The following is an 18,443-nucleotide window of genomic DNA, read 5'->3' on the forward strand; positions in this document are numbered from 1 at the left end:
AGGAAAATACTTTTGCATTAAAGTAGAGCTTGGGGGCAGCAAAGAGACCCTATTAAAAGACAGAACCAGGAAACAGGGAGAGAAGTTCTCTCTTTCAGATGGGACATCGAGCTTTACTGGATCCGCCTTCTGCTGGAGAAAGTGTTACCTCTTCCTGCCTGTAGCCTTGCCAATTGAAGAAGAAGAAACATCCCTGCGCCAGAACCAAGGTCTCAGCTTATGCAGAATATCCTGGAAACATATTGGCAGTTTCTGTCGAACGCTCAAACTAGCACATGAGAACAGAAGCAAAATCACTGTAGCAGCATGTGCGGCAAGCAAATTCTTCTTCCACATACTGTCGTCGATCCTCTGCATTTGTACTCTACATTTAATGGCACCCTGAGCCATAAGAATTCATGGATGACACATCATTTGTTTCGGTATGAAACGTGCTCTCCTTTTTGAAGTTCTAAATTCAGCTCCTCTGAACTACTAACAGTGCAGTCCTATGCAGAGTTACTCCAGCCTAAGTCCTCTGAAATTAATATACTTAGGCTGCAGGAATTCTGCATAGGATTGCACTGTAAATCACTGAAACACTGTGACGTATTAAGTAGCCCATCAGTGGAACATAGCTGCTACCCATCAGCAGCCTCCTTTGTCACTGGCTTCTATCACACCGTGAACCTGATTAATACACGTTAAATAAAAGACAGAACTACTTAATTTGCTCTGTGTTTTACCACAGCTGATAGGAAACAGATTTTCCATTTATCTTTAATGTGGCAGGCCCTTAATTTGGTCAGTAACACGGTTCATTAGGAATGATTGTTCAGCTAAATTAAAGCTGCTCTGCAGTAAGCTGGAAGCTTCCTAAATATCCATATGTGGAGGAATAAGTCATATTTGGTCCAGCTCTCATCGCACATGTCAGATAGGGTACTAGGAAAAGGTGCGGAAAAGGGCAACAAAAAATAACCGAAGGGCTAAGGCACCTTCCCTATGGGGAAAAGTTAAGAGGTTCAGGGCTTTCTAGTATAGAAGGAAAAAGATGACTAAAGGGGAGATGTGATACAGATTTATAAAATTAGGCAAGGGGATGCAGAAAGTTGGTAGAGAGAACTTTCCTCCTTCTCCCAAAATACAAAATCTCATGGTCATGCAAGGAAGTTGAGGGGGAGCAGATCTTATCCTAGATGGCTTCAAAAGAAGGTTGGATAAATTTAGGCAGGATAAGCCTACCAACGGATCCTTCAGCGGTATGTGCCACCGAATACCAGTTGCTGGAGAAAGGAATGGGGGAAAGCTGCTGCCCTTTGTCCTGCTTATAGACTTCTCAGTGACACTTGGATGGCCACTGTAGAAACAAGATGCTAGATCAGACAGGCATTTCCTGTATCTTTTATTATTTGAACCTGTCTCTCCAAAGTCTAACTATCTAGCTAGGTAATAGGTGCGTACACTTAATGATTCCTAAAACCGACCAAAAGTATTCTACTGACAGTATCACCTGTGCCACAAGACATATTTAAAGTAACACATTCAGTGTCTGTTTTACCATCCCATCATCTGTCAAACTGAGTATCTCAAAGCAGCACTGCAAGACCGTTTACATGGCTGGTATTAAGCTGATTATAGGGACGGATGCCTGGGCTTTAGCAAGTCTTCAGAAAACGTTCTGCTACCCTCCTTGAGATATTGGAATGCATTGAACCTGGATCAAGCAGCCTTGCCTGGCCATGGCAAAAATCTTGAAAACATGTCGACAGGACGTTCTAATGACTCAGAAATATTATTTACACCAACTCACTCAGAATTCACCCAAATCATGGGTAATATTTTTGAAGAACTGAGTATAACCACACCTATTTTGAGCAGAACAGTCAGAAAGCAAGCTGCTCTGCTGCTGAAATGAGGACCTTAGAACATGCTGGATCCTCTCGGTTGGATCCAAAAATACCCTTCTGATTCAGCTTCAAACCTATGCACTGATATTGGGGAGGGAGCGCCAGTGATGACTATGGATCCACCGTCTCTTCTGCACTGAACTCAGTGTCCACCAGGCCAAGGAGTACCATGGACATGCCCTTTAAAGATCTGCACTCCTTGCCAGATGATCCTTTTACAGCCATTCACAAGACAATCACCTGATGGCTCCACCCTCTGGGTGGGTAAGGGAAGAGGAAGGAAGAGATGAATCCAAAGTCAATACAGGTCCCTTGCAGGTTTGACTAAGACCTTGTGGGGCATCTGAGTAGAGGGATGCCACTGGACATGCCCAGTCATTGCTACACCCTTTATAACGTCTCAGAGCGGAGACCAAAGAGTACACAGTAGTTCTGGCTCCCAGCACAGGTGGGATTAGAGTTATAGGAGAGGTGAAATAAAACGGGGGTGGAGAGTTTGGTCTGTGCCAGAGACCGTAAGTGGGAACTTCATCCAAGTCAGTCCTTGGTGTATGTCCTCCATAGCCCAGGACCCTATACTGAAGAAATGCTTCTGTTTCAATTAACTGATGCTTAATTAACTAAGCTTAATTCTAGGGCAACTTTTCCATAATTTCTGTGATTGTCTTATAGTTACAAAAGGTGCGCTCCTTCACAAGGTCTACTTGAAATTTGGCTTCTCTTATGTGTTAAATGAATTAAGCAAATTTGGTGTCTGTGGAAAGTATTTACTTCCTTAGAAAGAAGTTACTTTAAGAATAAAATTCAGACACCTGACAAAGTGTGCTCTACTCCACTCTAGGAAAAAATAATTGTGAGACTTCAAAGCTCTACAAGTCTCCTGTTTATTCATACACTTATCTCTTGACAATGCTATAACCACTTGTTTAGTACCATATATGATGTCAACATTCAGGCAGCAAAAAACACTATCCTTTTTCTCCCATGCATTTCCCTGAGGGACACTGGCCTCCTCTCTCATTTCTCTTATCTCCATTTGATTTTTTGGCACTGGGTTTTATACTAAATTATGAGCTTGCAGTTAGCTGCTTTTTATGATTTTTTTTACAATTCATTTTGTAATGACTTTGAGCATTGGATAGGAAAAGGCAAAACAGAAATCATTTAAAATAGACACAATTAGTTACACTGTCAGAGACTATCTGTAACTACAATCTACCAGCACAGACAATCATGTAATCACTCAGGCCTCTGATCCAGGGCCCATTCCGAAGAGATAAGATTTAATGAAGCCAGTCTTCTCCACATACAGTCCAGATTATACCTCCCCTTCCCTTTTAGCATTTGGTAGGGGGATTCACTGAAGAGGGATAAACAACTTGAAAACTATTTTCTCCCACTCACCTTATAATTGTTGATCACACAGTTGCCAAGGTATGCAAAGAAACTGGCCTAAATAAAACCCTTGAAGGTGAATTCGCTGATCTCCCCCTCCCCTTTGAACTTTCCTCCCCAAAGTTTCAATGTTAAATGTATTTACTATTGGCTTTATCCTGCAGCTGGCATGACGTCACTTCTACACACGTTATTTTATTGATAAAGCATAAAAAGCATAAGAAAAATCAACATCTTTCCCTATCTTGACAAGCTGTTTTAAAAAAAGAAACTTTAAATGAATGGAAGTTGGCAAAAAGGGGTGGGAAATCAGAACTTTTCATTTTCCTAGAGGGAAGTGACTGTGACCTCTCCTCCTTATATCTCAAGGAGGAATTAATTTAGGAACTAGTGGGGGGGGGATATTGTACCTTTTTCAGGTGACAAAATACCTTGAACCAGATCTATGGAGTACAAATATTTTAAATAACTGAACCAGAAACATTTGTAACCCAGCTCCCAGCAAAGCCACCAATCTCAAGAGAATTGCAATTCTTCATGCACATAAAAGCTAACTTCCAAGAGTCTTCTGCCTGCATCCCAGAGTGAGCCACTGAAATCCATACTAAGGAAGAAGGCTTTGCCAAAGCCACTGTTGTTCTCCCTGAAGAGGAAAAGCCTACAGAGCCCTTCGCATGTGCCAGAGACAGCAGCCACAGCCAGCTCTTCTGGCCCTTCAAACACTTCCTTAAACATAAATATGGCCGGTCCTGTTACAAGCGATAGCAGATTAAGGGATTAGACAGACTTGTCCACTTCACTTGGCTTTCTTCTGCACATCTGCTTCTTAAAAATCCCCCGTGTTTGGCCTTCATCACCTCGACATCAGGAAGCACTTTCATCTTAGTGGGGCTCGAACAGTGAACAAATCAATTGTAAGGGGGGGAAGGAGGAGAGAACACAGGACAAAAAAGCGAATCTTCTTTGGTAAGCACATAAACGCTGTTAAAGATTCCAGGCCTCCTGGGGCTGGGGCTTCTTTGATAGGGACGAAGACCAGTGGTGCCTGGAGGGGAAGAGGACAGAATCCAGCCTCTGGGGCCTCAAGCACCCTGATGGACACGTGGGGGCACAGCAACCAACACCAAAGTATTCTGGCCCTTCAGACTGAGATTTTACTGCTTGGTAGTGCAGCTTTAAGAAGAGTTAAGTTCATTCAAGTCAATGGGTTTAGAAGAGGTGTAGCTGCTTAGGAGTCCTCTGCACAACTCTTAAAATCCAGCAACACCCCCCTCCCCCCCCGCCCCAGCATAGCTCTTATGATGACATGAAGGCCTTTTCTTACTCTCAAAGCATAGTTCTGCTTGCCGCAATGCCTTTAGGTTCAGCACAAACGCCAAACTGCAAGTTAGGCTCCCCTGAACATAGAATCTTTGCAATCAGAGATCCTTATTTGTTGCTGTTGTGTTTAATGCTGTGTTCTAATGTTGTGCATTCTTTCTCTTCTGGTACTTTTCTGTTATTCATCAGGAGGAGGACTTTGAAATATGCAAGAATTCACTCAACACAGAGTTCTTTGTAACAGCTGGATTCTACCGTCCTTCCACATTTCTGAGGAGTATTCCCTTGCATTACAATTCACACCTAGAATGCAGAGTACACCTTACTGGCTCTCAGCCAGACCCATAAGCTGCTGCAAGTTCACATGTGTGCTACCTTTGCAAAAACCGGAACAACTCACAAGCGTTACCCTACACCTTTACATTATACTGCGGGAAACTGCTGGGGCTCACAATTGTTTTCACAAAAATCCACAGAATTTTACAGATGGATGAAAGAAGTCCAGCCTGGGAAACTGTGCCTGTGCAAAGAAGTTACTAACAACACTCAAGTCATCACCACTTTTTCACTAGGGAAAACCATTCATGGTTGCTACAAAAGCAATAGTGTTGGATCTATTACATTCTTAAAAACTGAATGTACAGCAAGTAATCACTCAATTGCGTCCATAAAGATGAGCAACTAGAACCCAGCAATGTTCAAGCCTGCAGATGACAATCTGATCCGCCAGGGAGAGCAAGATGTGCTATTCAATTTTATAATATTGGAATCTAATGTGGTCCATATCAGTTTGCAAATTATTATTTAGAAACAAGTATTATCCATTTCAGAGACTAGGAACTTTTTTTTATAATGCTGCACATACAGCAAAGCTGTTGATAATCTACAATACATTGGGTTGGATCCAACAATCTGTGCACACAAGGACTGCAGGTCTTTTCCTTGATTCAACCCCACCCCCACCTAACCACCAGCAGCCATTTACAACCCTGGCAAAGTTTATTCCCAGGGTCACAGGACCTATATGGACTAAAATGTGGGATGGGAGGCTGCAGGGGGGAGGGGGATGGAAGCAACAAAATCATCCTTTCCCCCCTTTTCTGTCAATGAAGAGGCAGAAAGGGTGCTTTCATTCCCTTCCTCCAGGCCTGCATGGCTGTTAGTCCACTCAGGTCCCAGAAGCCAGGAAATAAGTTTTCCTAACGTTGGAAATGGCTGCCAGAGGAGGAGGGGTGGGTGTGGGTGGGGACAGATCCACACCAGACAATGTCTTCCTCTGACAGACTTCTGGATCTAACCTAAAGAACAGTTAAAATCACATTATGTGGCTCAGAAGAGTCTGTGAAAAAGGCAGACTATACATAACACATAAATAAATAAGATGAATAAATTATATAATGCGTATCATTAAATAAATTCCTACTTGACATATTTCAGATTACACATGCTACTGCAGTTTAGAATAAAGACTTGGCATTTTCATTCATGCTTGTAGAATAAAACGTCACCTACTGCAATTATATCCAGTGTATTGTGGCAGACTTTACAGATCTCGGTGTTTTTATCATGCATTAGGTCTATAAGATATGCAGGAGCCTCTGGAAAGATATAGTTAAGGATATGAAGCAGCTCTGGTTTCCTAAATGGTGTTCAGTCCAATTCTGTGGTAAGACATACACATGAGAGCAGAGGAAGGATAAAAATTATGTATCTTCTGTAGAAGAAAGAAAAGCGCTACAGAAAAAATACTCCCTTGATCAAGAAAGGATACGGGTCTCCTTGATGATGACATCTCTAGTGGCTTGGTGGAAGACCATCTGGTAAAACACATAGATGATCTGGCATACAAATTCATCATCTTCCTGTTGGGCTACAAAAAAGGCAAAAAAAATATGGCCGATTAAATTTTAAAGCCCCAATTGCAATTATAAAATATGAAAAGAATGTACAGGATGAGTATAATGAATGGGCACATATACACAGCAAACATGTCAACTCTAAGCAAGATCTCCACTGAAACTTGTGAATGACAGTTTTCTAAAAGGCTCTGTTAAGACATCACAACCCCCCATACCTCACCAAGGTAAACCTCAATAAGTTTATAGTATCCCAAAGGTCACTACCACTTCCCAGGCCCCTAATTTCTGCAGCTTTGTTTCCTAAAGGGCTTTAAATTAGTTTGTCATTGATTTGTGTTGTGGCACCAGTTAAAGACATATTTATCATTGGTTTCTATCAATTATATGTTTGCTTTTTTAAAAAAGGGATTACTGTGCGATTTGTTTATACTGGTTTTTTTATTGTTTTATCTGTAAGCTGTCTCAGTCACCCTTGTTAGAAAAAACGAAAGCTTATAAACAAGCATTAGCAAGGAAGACTTCACGCTGATGCGTGCTTAAAGATTTGTGGAGGTGGAACCTTTGCCACCCCCACAAGATTGCTGAGTGGTTCAGCTGGATGAGCAGTACCATTGAGCAGTTCAATGAGGGCTGGAATGATCCCAGATTTGGCAAGCAGGGCTGCACAGGAGTCGTCCATGGAGACAGTTCCAATCATTATCACCACTTCCAAAACAAGGTCGTCTTCTGCAGAACCTGGTAAATTGAACAGAGAAACTGTATGGACGAATCCCCTCAGATACAGGTCTTTCCCTTGTCTTAATATATCCTATTGGAAAATAATGTTATACACAGAGAACTTCTTTCAGGATGCTCAATGACATATTTAGCGTTTTTATTTCAAGTAGTTAACCCATATTGATCATGAATTGTGTCAACTATGGCTGCTACCCTGATGAGACATCTTGGATCAATTTGCAACTAGAGATAAGTGGAGTCCCTCTATTCCATTCTAGTTGTAGTTCATTTCATCTTTACTCCCAGAGTTTTGTTCCAATGGTCTTCTGTTGAATTTCAACAGAACTCCAAGAATCAGAACCAAAAGAGAGACCATTACTCCCTGTGTTCCCAAAAAGATTCCAGAAACTCCTGAAATCTGTGCGACTCTGCAACATAGGATAAAAAAGGAGGCGTTCCTGTAAAACTAGCACTTTTTGTGGAAAAACTAAAAAATAATTAAAAATATGTGTTCAGTATAGTTTTGAAGGAGTAATATCTATTTTTCTTGTTTGTTTCTATAGCAGCCCATGAATGTGTGCTGAGATTATGAATTTATGGGACTTTAAACAACAAACCAAAAAGTCTGTGTTTCAGTCTCTATGGTTACAGGTGCAAAAATGGCAGAGGGGAAGACCCCAAAAGCGCAGACCTCACTTAGACTGCTCATCAGCCCTCCCTTAGATCAGGTTACTATCCAAAGGGCAGTATGAGTGGGGGAGCAGGGAAGAGGAACCGAGATTTAATTAAGACATCCACCCTCATCAGGCTTCACAATCATCCCTTACTTATAACCCAGCAAAACACTGCCTGGTCACTGCAGAATCCAACCCAAAGCTTGCCTGGCTGTATCACAGAGGAGTTTCCCCCCCTTTTTCTTTTGAGCAATGACTGGTTTGGAGACCTCTGAGCCAGGATGGGCAGTGTAAGATCCATGTGCCATACGCGGCCTATTAAGGTTTTTTCAACAGCTCATGAAGCATCCGCATTGCTTATTCCAGGGTAAGAGGAAAAATGTTTTGTTGTCTAACCATGCAGTTCTGATAGTCATCTGCCCCAAGTAAAGGGGATATCTTGGCTTATTTTAAGTAAACAGCAAAAAGAGAATCCAAGGGGCTATGATCCAAGGGCATCCTCTGCACCATGCGGCTATGAAAAGCCATTCCCCAAAGCCAAAAGACCTTGGTGTGCACATGCACGTGCACACACATCTGGGTTCTTGCCAGAGGTTTGGGTACTTGAGTATTTTTCTTATAAATACCCATTTTCAAGCTTTTTCACTATCACTTACATTGATAAATGTTATCTTAAAGTTTTGGTAACCTACATATGTATTTAAGTTTAATCAAGCAGCACAGACAGATAACTAACCTGTAACGAGCTTTTGCCCGTGTCTAAAACTAAGCTTCGACTAACCAAGAGAAAGATGAATCTCTCTCCTGGGAAGCTTGCAGCAATTAGTTTTAGACCTGTCAAACAGATAAGTTCTTTGAACCAGCTGTTTATCAGTACATGTATTTATATAGGGTTCAATATTGCTTTGCAACTCTTTATCAAACACACAGACACCTGTCTAGAGTTTATTTCACTTTACTGAAAATACACCCTAGTTTTTTAATGAAGCAAGTAATCAAAATATAAATGGCTATTAATATAAATCCTATAAAAACAGAACACAGAAAGGCAATAAGAAATAAGTTTGCTAACATTTCTTAATAAATCCCAAGTTTAACATGCTCAAAGTTTCTATGAAATACATAGTTAAAGATAGGTTCTCACCTAGATTCTCTCAAGAGATTTCTTCCATCAGTACCCTGCCATACTATCTGTGTTTGAAACTTTATACCTCATCATATGCAAATATTTAAGGTCTATTCACATGATAGCACAAACAAATAATGATTGGTTTGACACTTCACTGAATATTCATAATCTCCATAGTACAGCCTTCCAATTAGTGAAAAATTATGTCATATTCAGATCTGCAAAAGAAAACTATAAATCTCTGAGAGGTGTCAGGAAAAGTTAAGTTGAACGATCACCATTGGTTGAATCTCTGATAGAGGAACATTAATCTCGATAGAGTCTGCTATTTTAATTAACTGTCTAAGGATGAAAGCACACCTGTTGAATTACCTAACACACAGAAAAAAAATACACAGAAAGTTCATGCAAAGTTTAAAAGTTCATCTAGAGAATACAGGAGCTTGGCCTAGTACCATTCAGTATTGATTATTGTCATGTGATTTTAATCTATATTGGCATAACAAACCAACTACCATTCTTTAATAAGTTCACATCCTTAGAAATTTTGCATCTCCAATGAAGTAGCTCAATGTTCCACTCTTCTGACCAGCTAATCAATTTGTCTTTGTAGGCTAAGCAGTACATGATGTGTTCACTTGAGAAAAAAGAAGTACCTGGATTACCAACGCCAGTTTTGCTAAACCTGTTGATAGTCAATATCCCAGCTAAAATGTGTAGAAAAAAATAACAAAGCCATGCTAATTAATAAATCTACTATTAGGCTGCACAATAAAAAATTTAAAAGCTATCCATTTTGATACAAACCTGGCTTTAATTTATCTTTCAGGTATTGTACCAGTTTGTACTCTTTCAGCACAAGTTCCCAATCCAGATCAGGCAAGGTCAAATTGGCTAACGTTCCTAGGCATTCTATCACAAATTCCTCTTCTTCCTCATTAGAAATCTGGGCAGCTAGATCTCCAACATAATCCTAAACAAGAAAACAAGCATTTAGCAAATCTATCACACACACACAAGACAAGATACTGGCACAACTGTGCAACCTTGTAAATATGGCCAGACCCAAATCCCAGACCTTGAGCACATTAACAGTTCAATCCTATGCAGAGTTACTCCAGTCTAACCCTATTGAAATCATTGAGCTTAGACAGGAGTTATTCTATAGAGGATGGCACTCTAAGTTCTGAATTGTATGCCCACACCAAATAAGTGCCTAACTAGCAGGTTTAAGAACCATTACGGGAGCTGAAGTAACAAGTTGGTAGCTATGATTATAGAATGTGTCCATTTTTTTTCTCCTTTAAAGAAAAGGAGAAAAAAAAGCAGGAGCAGTAAACATTTAAGAACAGCAGGGTAAAAGTGGTTAAAAAAAATGTACCCAACCTTCCAGTTCCACATGTGCCTAAACAGAATCCACCTGGAGTGTCTGCATACCCTAATGCTTTGTTGTGGTGCAGTGGCTGAGACAACACACTATTAACATAGTATTTGAGTACAGCTGTCACGGCAAGTTACAAATGGACCTGTTTGAATGGGAAACACAGACTCTACATGAGAGGTGTCAATGGCTGGCTGCATTCACACAACATTAGATACTATGCTACTGCTAGACTGTAGCAATCGTTTGCAACTGGACTGTCTTGTCTACACAGGAAAATCCAGTTGCAAATGACTGCTATAGCACAACGCTAGCACAATATCCAACAAGGTTGGATGCAGCCTGTATAAAACCTCTTAGAAAGAGTCTGAGTTCACATCCGATCCGTTTAACTTAAAAGTGCAACACACTTAAATTTACATGCTTATTATAAGCATCTTACACAACTTACACTGCCCCACGATGGGAATCCAGTTGCCATATCTGCTGCTCCAGTGTATGCCACATACCATGAATATACTTTGGCAACCGGAAAGCTCCGTTGTTCATCCTGTGTCAACTTAATCCAAATATTTTTGCTGCTGAACTCAATTTTTTTTTAAAAAAACAAACACCTTAGACTTAACTTTTATATAGCGCTTGTAGAATGGTCAAAACCACCTAAATCATTGTTTTCATTCGCACAACAACTCTGCAGTATAGGACAGTTCGTATCCCCATATTACAGATGGAAGGGAAAGGTTGATGATCTTATGCCAGCAGAAGCCTCCTTGCCCTGGAAGAACATTGCCAGAAGTGCTTCATGCAATCCAACCCATAGCCTACACTCTTAATAATCAGGTGTAGCGCTAAAATATGAGCAGGCTTTTAGTCACTACCTTCTGCAAAAACAGTGGCCTGCAATGGTTCTGAACTGAAGAAGTGAAAGGAAGTGAAAGGAAAAACCCTGAAGTCCAGAATCTCGTGGAATTCATACAGGATTAAGCCATGTAACATGGAGGCATCTGCAGCATTGCACACAGCAGCTGAGAACTAGCCCCCCTGAGAAGTGACAGCAGAAGTCACCAATAAGGCACAAATACTTACAATAAATAGACTTTTGGTTGGCCCGTCATGTTGGGAAATGTTCCGAATCATTTTCATCAATAAAGGGTCCTTGAATTTCAGAGCTCGTTTCATCAGCATCTTCAGACCAGTCCCTGAGAGGAAACCACACAAACCAAAAGGAAAACATAAAAACCACTTATACTGTAAATACTTCTTATGGACACGAGTTTACAGTGGACTAAACAAGCTGGCTTACATTTGCTGTAAGTACAATAACTAACTTATAGCTAGCATTTTTTACTATCATATGTGATTGATTGCCATGCAAATAGGATGTGCAATCAACACTATGTTCAGACCCTTTGGTCCCAATTCAGGTTGAATTTCCCAAAAGCTTGCACCCTAACTAAAAAGGTACAAAACCCCATAGCTGCCTCTGCCATTTGGCTGGATAAAAATCGTCCATGTTGAAGTCCCACCTTTTCTCCTCCTCTATTTTGTTGAGGTTTCCCTTTTCCCCTTCCTGATACATACCCTAGAATAGGAAATGCACAGTGAGGGACAAAACACAACTTAGGACCCTCTTTAAAAATTTTTTTAAAAAGGTAACCTAAAATGAACACTAACTTTTTGTTTTTCATGTTTAAAAGTCTAGCATGTTACAAAAATATAGCTGTATTCTGACTACGGCTACGCCATGGTCATTAAGCATAAGGAATGACAAATTTATGATACTGCTTGGGAAGAAAATGTAACTCTGGGGGAGATGTTTAATTCTGGGGTGGAAGAACTCAAACCTGTAGGACCAATCAAGCCTTTCCTCTTTTTTCACAAGCACTTGGTAGGGCTCTGATCACCCTTCAACGCCTGGCCAAAGCCTTCTTTTGGTAAAGAGGTACCTCGTCTGCACAGGTTAAGTCAAATAAAGACGAGACCCAAGGACATAGCTGAAGGAAATATATTTCATTCATTTTAATAACAGGATCTGGGAAAATGTTACTGCTTTCTGGGCACCAACATCAGTTTTGAAGTGGCAGAGAGATGACGTGCCTAAGACCTTTCCGGTCATATCGAACACAAGGTTCTACAATCTGCCAATCCACCATACTGCTAATGCCTATCGAGGAAATACATTTGAGATGGTTAGGGATCATTCTCATATACGGTAAATTTTATGAACCTACATCCTGTTTCTCCACAGCAAGTAATCTGTTACTTGTGTCGATCAAACGTTTATTACTATTGTTGTTGCTGCTGCTGCTGTTGTTATCCCACAAATCTCCTACAACACTCACCTTCACAAATGAGTTGCACATTCCTCTTGTTAGCAGCCAGGTTAATGCAGAAGGAGATGAGCTCCAGGTCAACGTGCCCATCGGGACACTCAACCACCATCTTCATTAACTGCCAACACACGAATTTCAGGCCATTAGATTTGCCAAACAAACGGCAGCATCTTAGCAGCAGCATTAAAATAAAAAACACCTCTTCAATGGAATCCATACGTCTTCAGCCATGGCCTCTAAACACATCAGCCTCAAGCACAGCTCAGCTCCCGTAGTGGGTCTCAGTGAAAACATCTCAAGTCACAGGTGAAATGGTGCATGAACTGCAGAAGCTGGATGGTGTCCAGAACTTTTAGGCAGGGACAAGAAGGCAAAAAACAGTAGCCATGGAGCAAACATATAGAAACAGAGCGCGTTGGAGTCTCATTTCATATAGATGAGCAAATAATACTGATGCAACATGTGACGGATCATGAGCATATCGTGGCTATCACACCAGTGGTAATAAGCACGTAAGAGAAACTAATTACAGGTCTAAACTGTGAAGAAACTCCTGTTCTAAGGAAAACATGGAATTTTAGCTCGGCACTACAGTCAATGCAAATATCACATGGAGCAGGCACAGCAGTTCTATCAAGGGATCCCAGGTACCTGCCAATGGAGGGCAATCTCACGGCGGTTTACCTGATTGCCTGCTGGTTGCTGGTGACTGGTGGGAGGTTTTGGGCCACCCAGAAATTGCTTGCCACCGGCAGGCACTCCAAGAACACGCGGACGCATAGCACGTGCACTCCCAGCAGATGCAACAATGTTACTTCCAGAAGTGACGTTCTTGTGCCGGCCAAAGGGAGTGCTCCCGCTCATTGTTTGGGGCCAATTCTTCGATGTTTCTACAGCCGGTGTGACATTACTTCCGGAAGTGACGTCATCATGCAAGCGCCAGGAGCGCGTGAAAACACAGACACAGAAGGCACAGGGCCCCCCCCCTCCTGCTGAGAGAGTATAGGGACCTAGCAACCCTAGTTCTATCTTCAGTCTTTGATTTCAGATTGGAGGAGGAAAGAAAATGGCAAGATAAACCTCAAAAGAGGCATGTCTGTTTCTCCAAGAAAGGGTGGAAAAGGATACACACTGAGAAAGAATCAACCCCAAAGGCATTTAAGTACTATTACAATTTTAGTTTGCATAAATTAATCTCTCAGGAAAGCTTCCCAAATCAAACTCATTCCACTTTCCAGACATGGAACATATATTCACATTTTTGCCTTCAACCATGAAGAGCCAGGATTTTTTTCCTTCGGATATATGTGGAAACTCCACAATCCTGCAAAATATCACCACAACCTATGCAACAATGCCCTTTTAGTTCCCTAGGGAGGTTTCTGACCCCAAAATCATATTGTGGCCCCCTAATGGTAAGGTTAAACCAGGAGGCTTAACTAACATGCATTCATTATCAGAGAAATTGCCATCCAAAATAGGCTGTAAATGAGATCACTGAGACTGCAATTTAGGGATTAATGTGGTTCATTAAAGGCTTCTGTAAAGATATGTAAAGAGAGATTTTTAATCTTAAAAGGCAGATGGCTAATTTTCTCTATATAGGAATAATTTTCATAACAAGGATGTTCTCCATCGGATCTTAATTTTCTTGCAAATTGCAATCAACACCTTCAAAGATCAACACCCCCCCGAACATTTGAAAATGCCAGTACTGGATCATAAACACTTTGTGTATGGATGTTCTCACAATGCTTTGGCTTAGCTGCCTCCTCACTCACCCCCTCCACACTTTTCCGCCCAAAGCATGAAAGAAAAACATTTTTGAAGGGAAAAAAATATTTTCTATCCAGGGGGAGGATTATTAACTTGATGCCCCCTCTTCTCTTCCTTCAGTTCCTTCTTCAAAGCCCACCTCTTCCATAAGGTGGGATAAACCTCTTAAGCTCCATCCCCTACTGAAACTAAGGCTAAATATGCATTGCAGTACTTCTTCATATTCTCATTATTCTGACCCTTCCTCTGTTGCCTACCCCTGGTGTTGACTATAAGGTGCTTAGGGTGGGAGCCAGTCTTTCTACTTATGTCCCTCTGTATTAAAAAAAAAATTAACAAAACAACAACCAAGGAATCATCACTTGCTATCACATGCCAAAATTAACAAGCACTTGCGAGAATTGACCAAACAAAGGAAATTGTGTAAGAGACGTGTCCCAATAATATCCAGCTTGCACTGCTGTTAACAAGTTCTACATGCACTGTTTTTGAAGATGATCTGAACACTTCTGTGTGGAAACCAGAATGCTAATGGGTGCCTGCCACAATGAGTACATAACCCTAATTTTGGACCAACTATATTTCTTCCGACTTTATTTCCTGGCTCAATACAAAGTGCTCGCTTTGACTTTTAAAGCCTTGAATAGTCTGATCTAGATAATCTGGGCCACCTCTACCTGCATACCCCCTGTCAATGCTGAAAGATCACCCAAAGCGATGCTGCTAAAGCAACCCACACTTGCATAGATGTGTTTGTTAGGGATCCTCACAGACTCTTGAACTGTCTTCTACTGATGCGTCAGACACTTGGTCTATCAAGCCCACAATTATCTATTCTGACTGGCAGCAGTTTTCTAGGGTCTTGAGGTCTCTATCACCACAAATACCCAATCAATCCTTTAAAAAAGGAAAAACGGGTGAGGCTCCAAGTTGAATTTGGGACCTTCTGTACGCAAAGCAGATGCTTACTAGACATGGGCATGAAATAGAAAGAGCCCGAAATGAGAGTTTCATGTTTCGTCGTGATCCACGAATCATGAAACTTCACGAAATTGACACATTTGCCGAAATGATTCATTAGTTTCATGATTTGTCAGAACCCGGGGCATTTCAACGGCCCCCTTCATACCCGGAGATGCCAAACTCGCAGGGAGAATTCAGCAGGCTCTCCTCCACCCACCCTCCCAGTTAGCAATACGTATATCGAGAAGGGTGGGAAGTGCTGCCAGAGTGCATGACTGAAACAGGGACCGGGAGTTCCTGGATCAGAGGAGGACGAAGGACCGCCTGTGGTGGAGGTGGGGTGGGGTAGTGTGGAGGAAAAAAGGCACCCTCACCCAAAGACCTTCTCACAGCAAAGCCAAGAGCTGGAAATAAGAAGCTTTTTTCAGTCTCTTTAAAGCAGTAGCAGCCAAAAGCACAATCTCAAATCCTTCCACACTCTCCCACTCCAATCCCAGCAAAACACTGACATAGATCAGAACAGGAGGTCTGTGGTTGGCTGACAGACCTGCCTAACAGGGTTTGGAGGGGTGAGATTGGTGTGCCCGTGGCTACAGAAGACCCACCTCCTTGGTTGCCTAGGGGATTGACCCCCAGCTCCTGGCTGTATAGGGCAGAATGGAAGCTCTCCAGATGGCCAGGAGAGCTGCCAATCAAGGGTAAGTGGGCTATGATTGGGGTTTCCAATGACAACGAAAGGTCTGGGCCCATTGTTGCCTGGGAAATAAATGGATCGGCGCCAGCCTATCTGCAATTACAAATCATCACGAAATGAACAAAACAGGCCAAAAAGTTGTGAATTTCATGATAATTTCGTGATAACCGCAGCCCCACAAAACGCTGTTTCGCAACACACGAAATGGCCCATTTTGTGATGAAATTTACTTCGTATTTCGATTCATGCCCATGTCTAATGCTTACCTACTGAGCCACAGCCCCTTCCCTGAAGGGCCAAGGTCTTCTTGCCAGCCGCACTAAGGTTACAGAACTCCTTCCCCCAGGAGTTACATTCATCCCTCCCATTGCAGACCTTCTGGTGCCAATTAAATACCATAATTCCAGAAGACACTTTATTTAGAATATTCATCTTTGGTTTAGTCTTGGTCTTATTATTGTTAAGTTTTATCATTATTGTTTACAATTGTAATTGTGGGTTTTTTGTTGCAAATCTGCCTTGGTCATCATTTTAAGGAAAGGAACGTATACAATCATCCTAAATAAATAAATATAATTGCTGTCAAAGCAAGTATGGAGAATGGTGCCCAACAGGTATTATTTGCCACAAGGTTTTGTTTAGAAAGCAAGGTTGTCTTAAAATTATCTACAAACATCTAGACATTAAAATTATTCTCTCTTCATTAAAAGTAATATTAAATTCTACCTAAGGTTTTAAAATTATGTTGCCAGAACTGAACTGCATGCCTGTACAAAAGGGGGGAGGAGAAAAGGGCCCCGTAGTTTCATCTAAACCAATTCAAAATTTTAAAAATAATCCTCCAGTACGAGCTCCATGTTTCCCATTATGTCTTCATTTAATTTGATTGCTACTCGTGCCACTTCAAAGGGAAGCATAATTGCTGCCAAATAGGAAATATTAAAATTAAATTTGTTCTGCTTTTACTACGTCCATTGTCATCTTTTCCTGATTTAGCAGGAAAGCAGTAAAAAGGGCTACAGCGCGTGCAACGAAGAGGCAGTAGTTTTCAATCAGACAAGTCCCACGTTGAGTATCGGATACCACAGCCGAGGACTGAAATCACTGTGTCTAGACTCTCTGGCACCTGACTTCACTTATTTACCAATGACCAGAGGCCAACCCCCACAGCTTTCTGTTCCTACACCTCAGTCCAGCCCCTTCCCTGCCCCCCAGCTCAAACATCTTTGAATGATTATGCCAGAACTGCATGTCTCAGGAATCTCTCCTGACCGGCTACTCCCTAACACTGATGTTTGAAGTAATGCTCTGGTTTCTGAACTTCAGCAGATAATGGTGGACAAGAGCAAAGGGGGCTGTCAAGAGAGGACATTTACCAGCATTAAGCTAAAAAGAAGCCTGCACATCAAAGAGGGGCCAAACAGACAACCCAGGGCTTGAAAACATGTGGGTAAGTAAAGCTGTGGGGAACTTTGCATACTGCTCTGTGGAACAATATTGAATATCGTCATGACATCACTGTAAAACCATGCGCTTTGATTGGTCAGGCTATTACCTATAAATGCTTTTATAAACATCTGGATGGCATTTGCACCTGTTTAAATAAAGCACACGCTGCTGGGGTCTAAACAAGAATGGACTGTTAATGCTCACTTTTAACTCTTCCAACAACAGCACCTATTAATTCAGGCAAAGGCATAAGAGAGTTTTCCAGTGATAAGGCATCCTGTTTAGCCACTAAAAAGGTACCCCCCCCCCAAAAAAAATCAAACACGCCAGTCAATACGATGAACTTAGAAACGGCAAGCTGGCAACCCAAAGGAATTCCTAACTCACAAAAACTAAGCAATGTGAAGCCCATTTACACTTTTATGTATCTGGCAGATTCTGGTTAAAACTTGCAGAATTCAAAGTTTCCTTTTTGAAAGGCAAAGTCACTAGTTCTCATAGTGACAGATAATTATTGGATGACATCACTGCAAAAATACTAAGGGACTAGAAACCAGGAACACAGTTGAGATGAGAAACGAATCCCGAAAGCAGTAATTTCATTATGCTGTTCCACCTCATTTAAGCGTCTTTCTCAAGGACAACTTTTTAATATCTGAATGCGACCAGCTGCAAATTGAGGTACATCAAGCTCATTATAGCCAACAACTGTAGTCTGCCATCAGCTTGTCAAATGTATATTAAAAGTATATTAATCACTGAATGAATGCGTATTAATGGCAGCCTTTCAGCTTATGATAACTGCAGCATGAACATGCAAAGCTGCTCTATACAAAATCAGACTATGGGTACATCTAGCTTAGT

At 41.4% G+C, this 18,443-nt stretch overlaps 1 protein-coding gene across 1 annotated transcript in view; it reads right to left on the reverse strand.

Annotated features, from left to right (window-relative positions):
* Positions 1–18,443, reverse strand: part of KIFAP3 (kinesin associated protein 3) — a 73,503-nt gene that overhangs the window by 27,523 nt on the left and 27,537 nt on the right. Inside the window, exons 12-17 of the mRNA XM_054980700.1 lie at positions 12,707–12,815; positions 11,451–11,563; positions 9,791–9,956; positions 7,073–7,198; positions 6,376–6,474; positions 6,117–6,202 (exon numbers count right to left, since the gene is read on the reverse strand). Of these exons, the coding sequence (XP_054836675.1) occupies positions 6,117–6,202; positions 6,376–6,474; positions 7,073–7,198; positions 9,791–9,956; positions 11,451–11,563; positions 12,707–12,815 (699 nt within the window). The remainder of the gene's footprint in view (positions 1–6,116; positions 6,203–6,375; positions 6,475–7,072; positions 7,199–9,790; positions 9,957–11,450; positions 11,564–12,706; positions 12,816–18,443) is intronic.

The sequence above is a fragment of the Eublepharis macularius genome, chromosome 5, assembly GCF_028583425.1.
Source record: "Eublepharis macularius isolate TG4126 chromosome 5, MPM_Emac_v1.0, whole genome shotgun sequence".
NCBI lineage: Eukaryota > Metazoa > Chordata > Lepidosauria > Squamata > Eublepharidae > Eublepharis > Eublepharis macularius.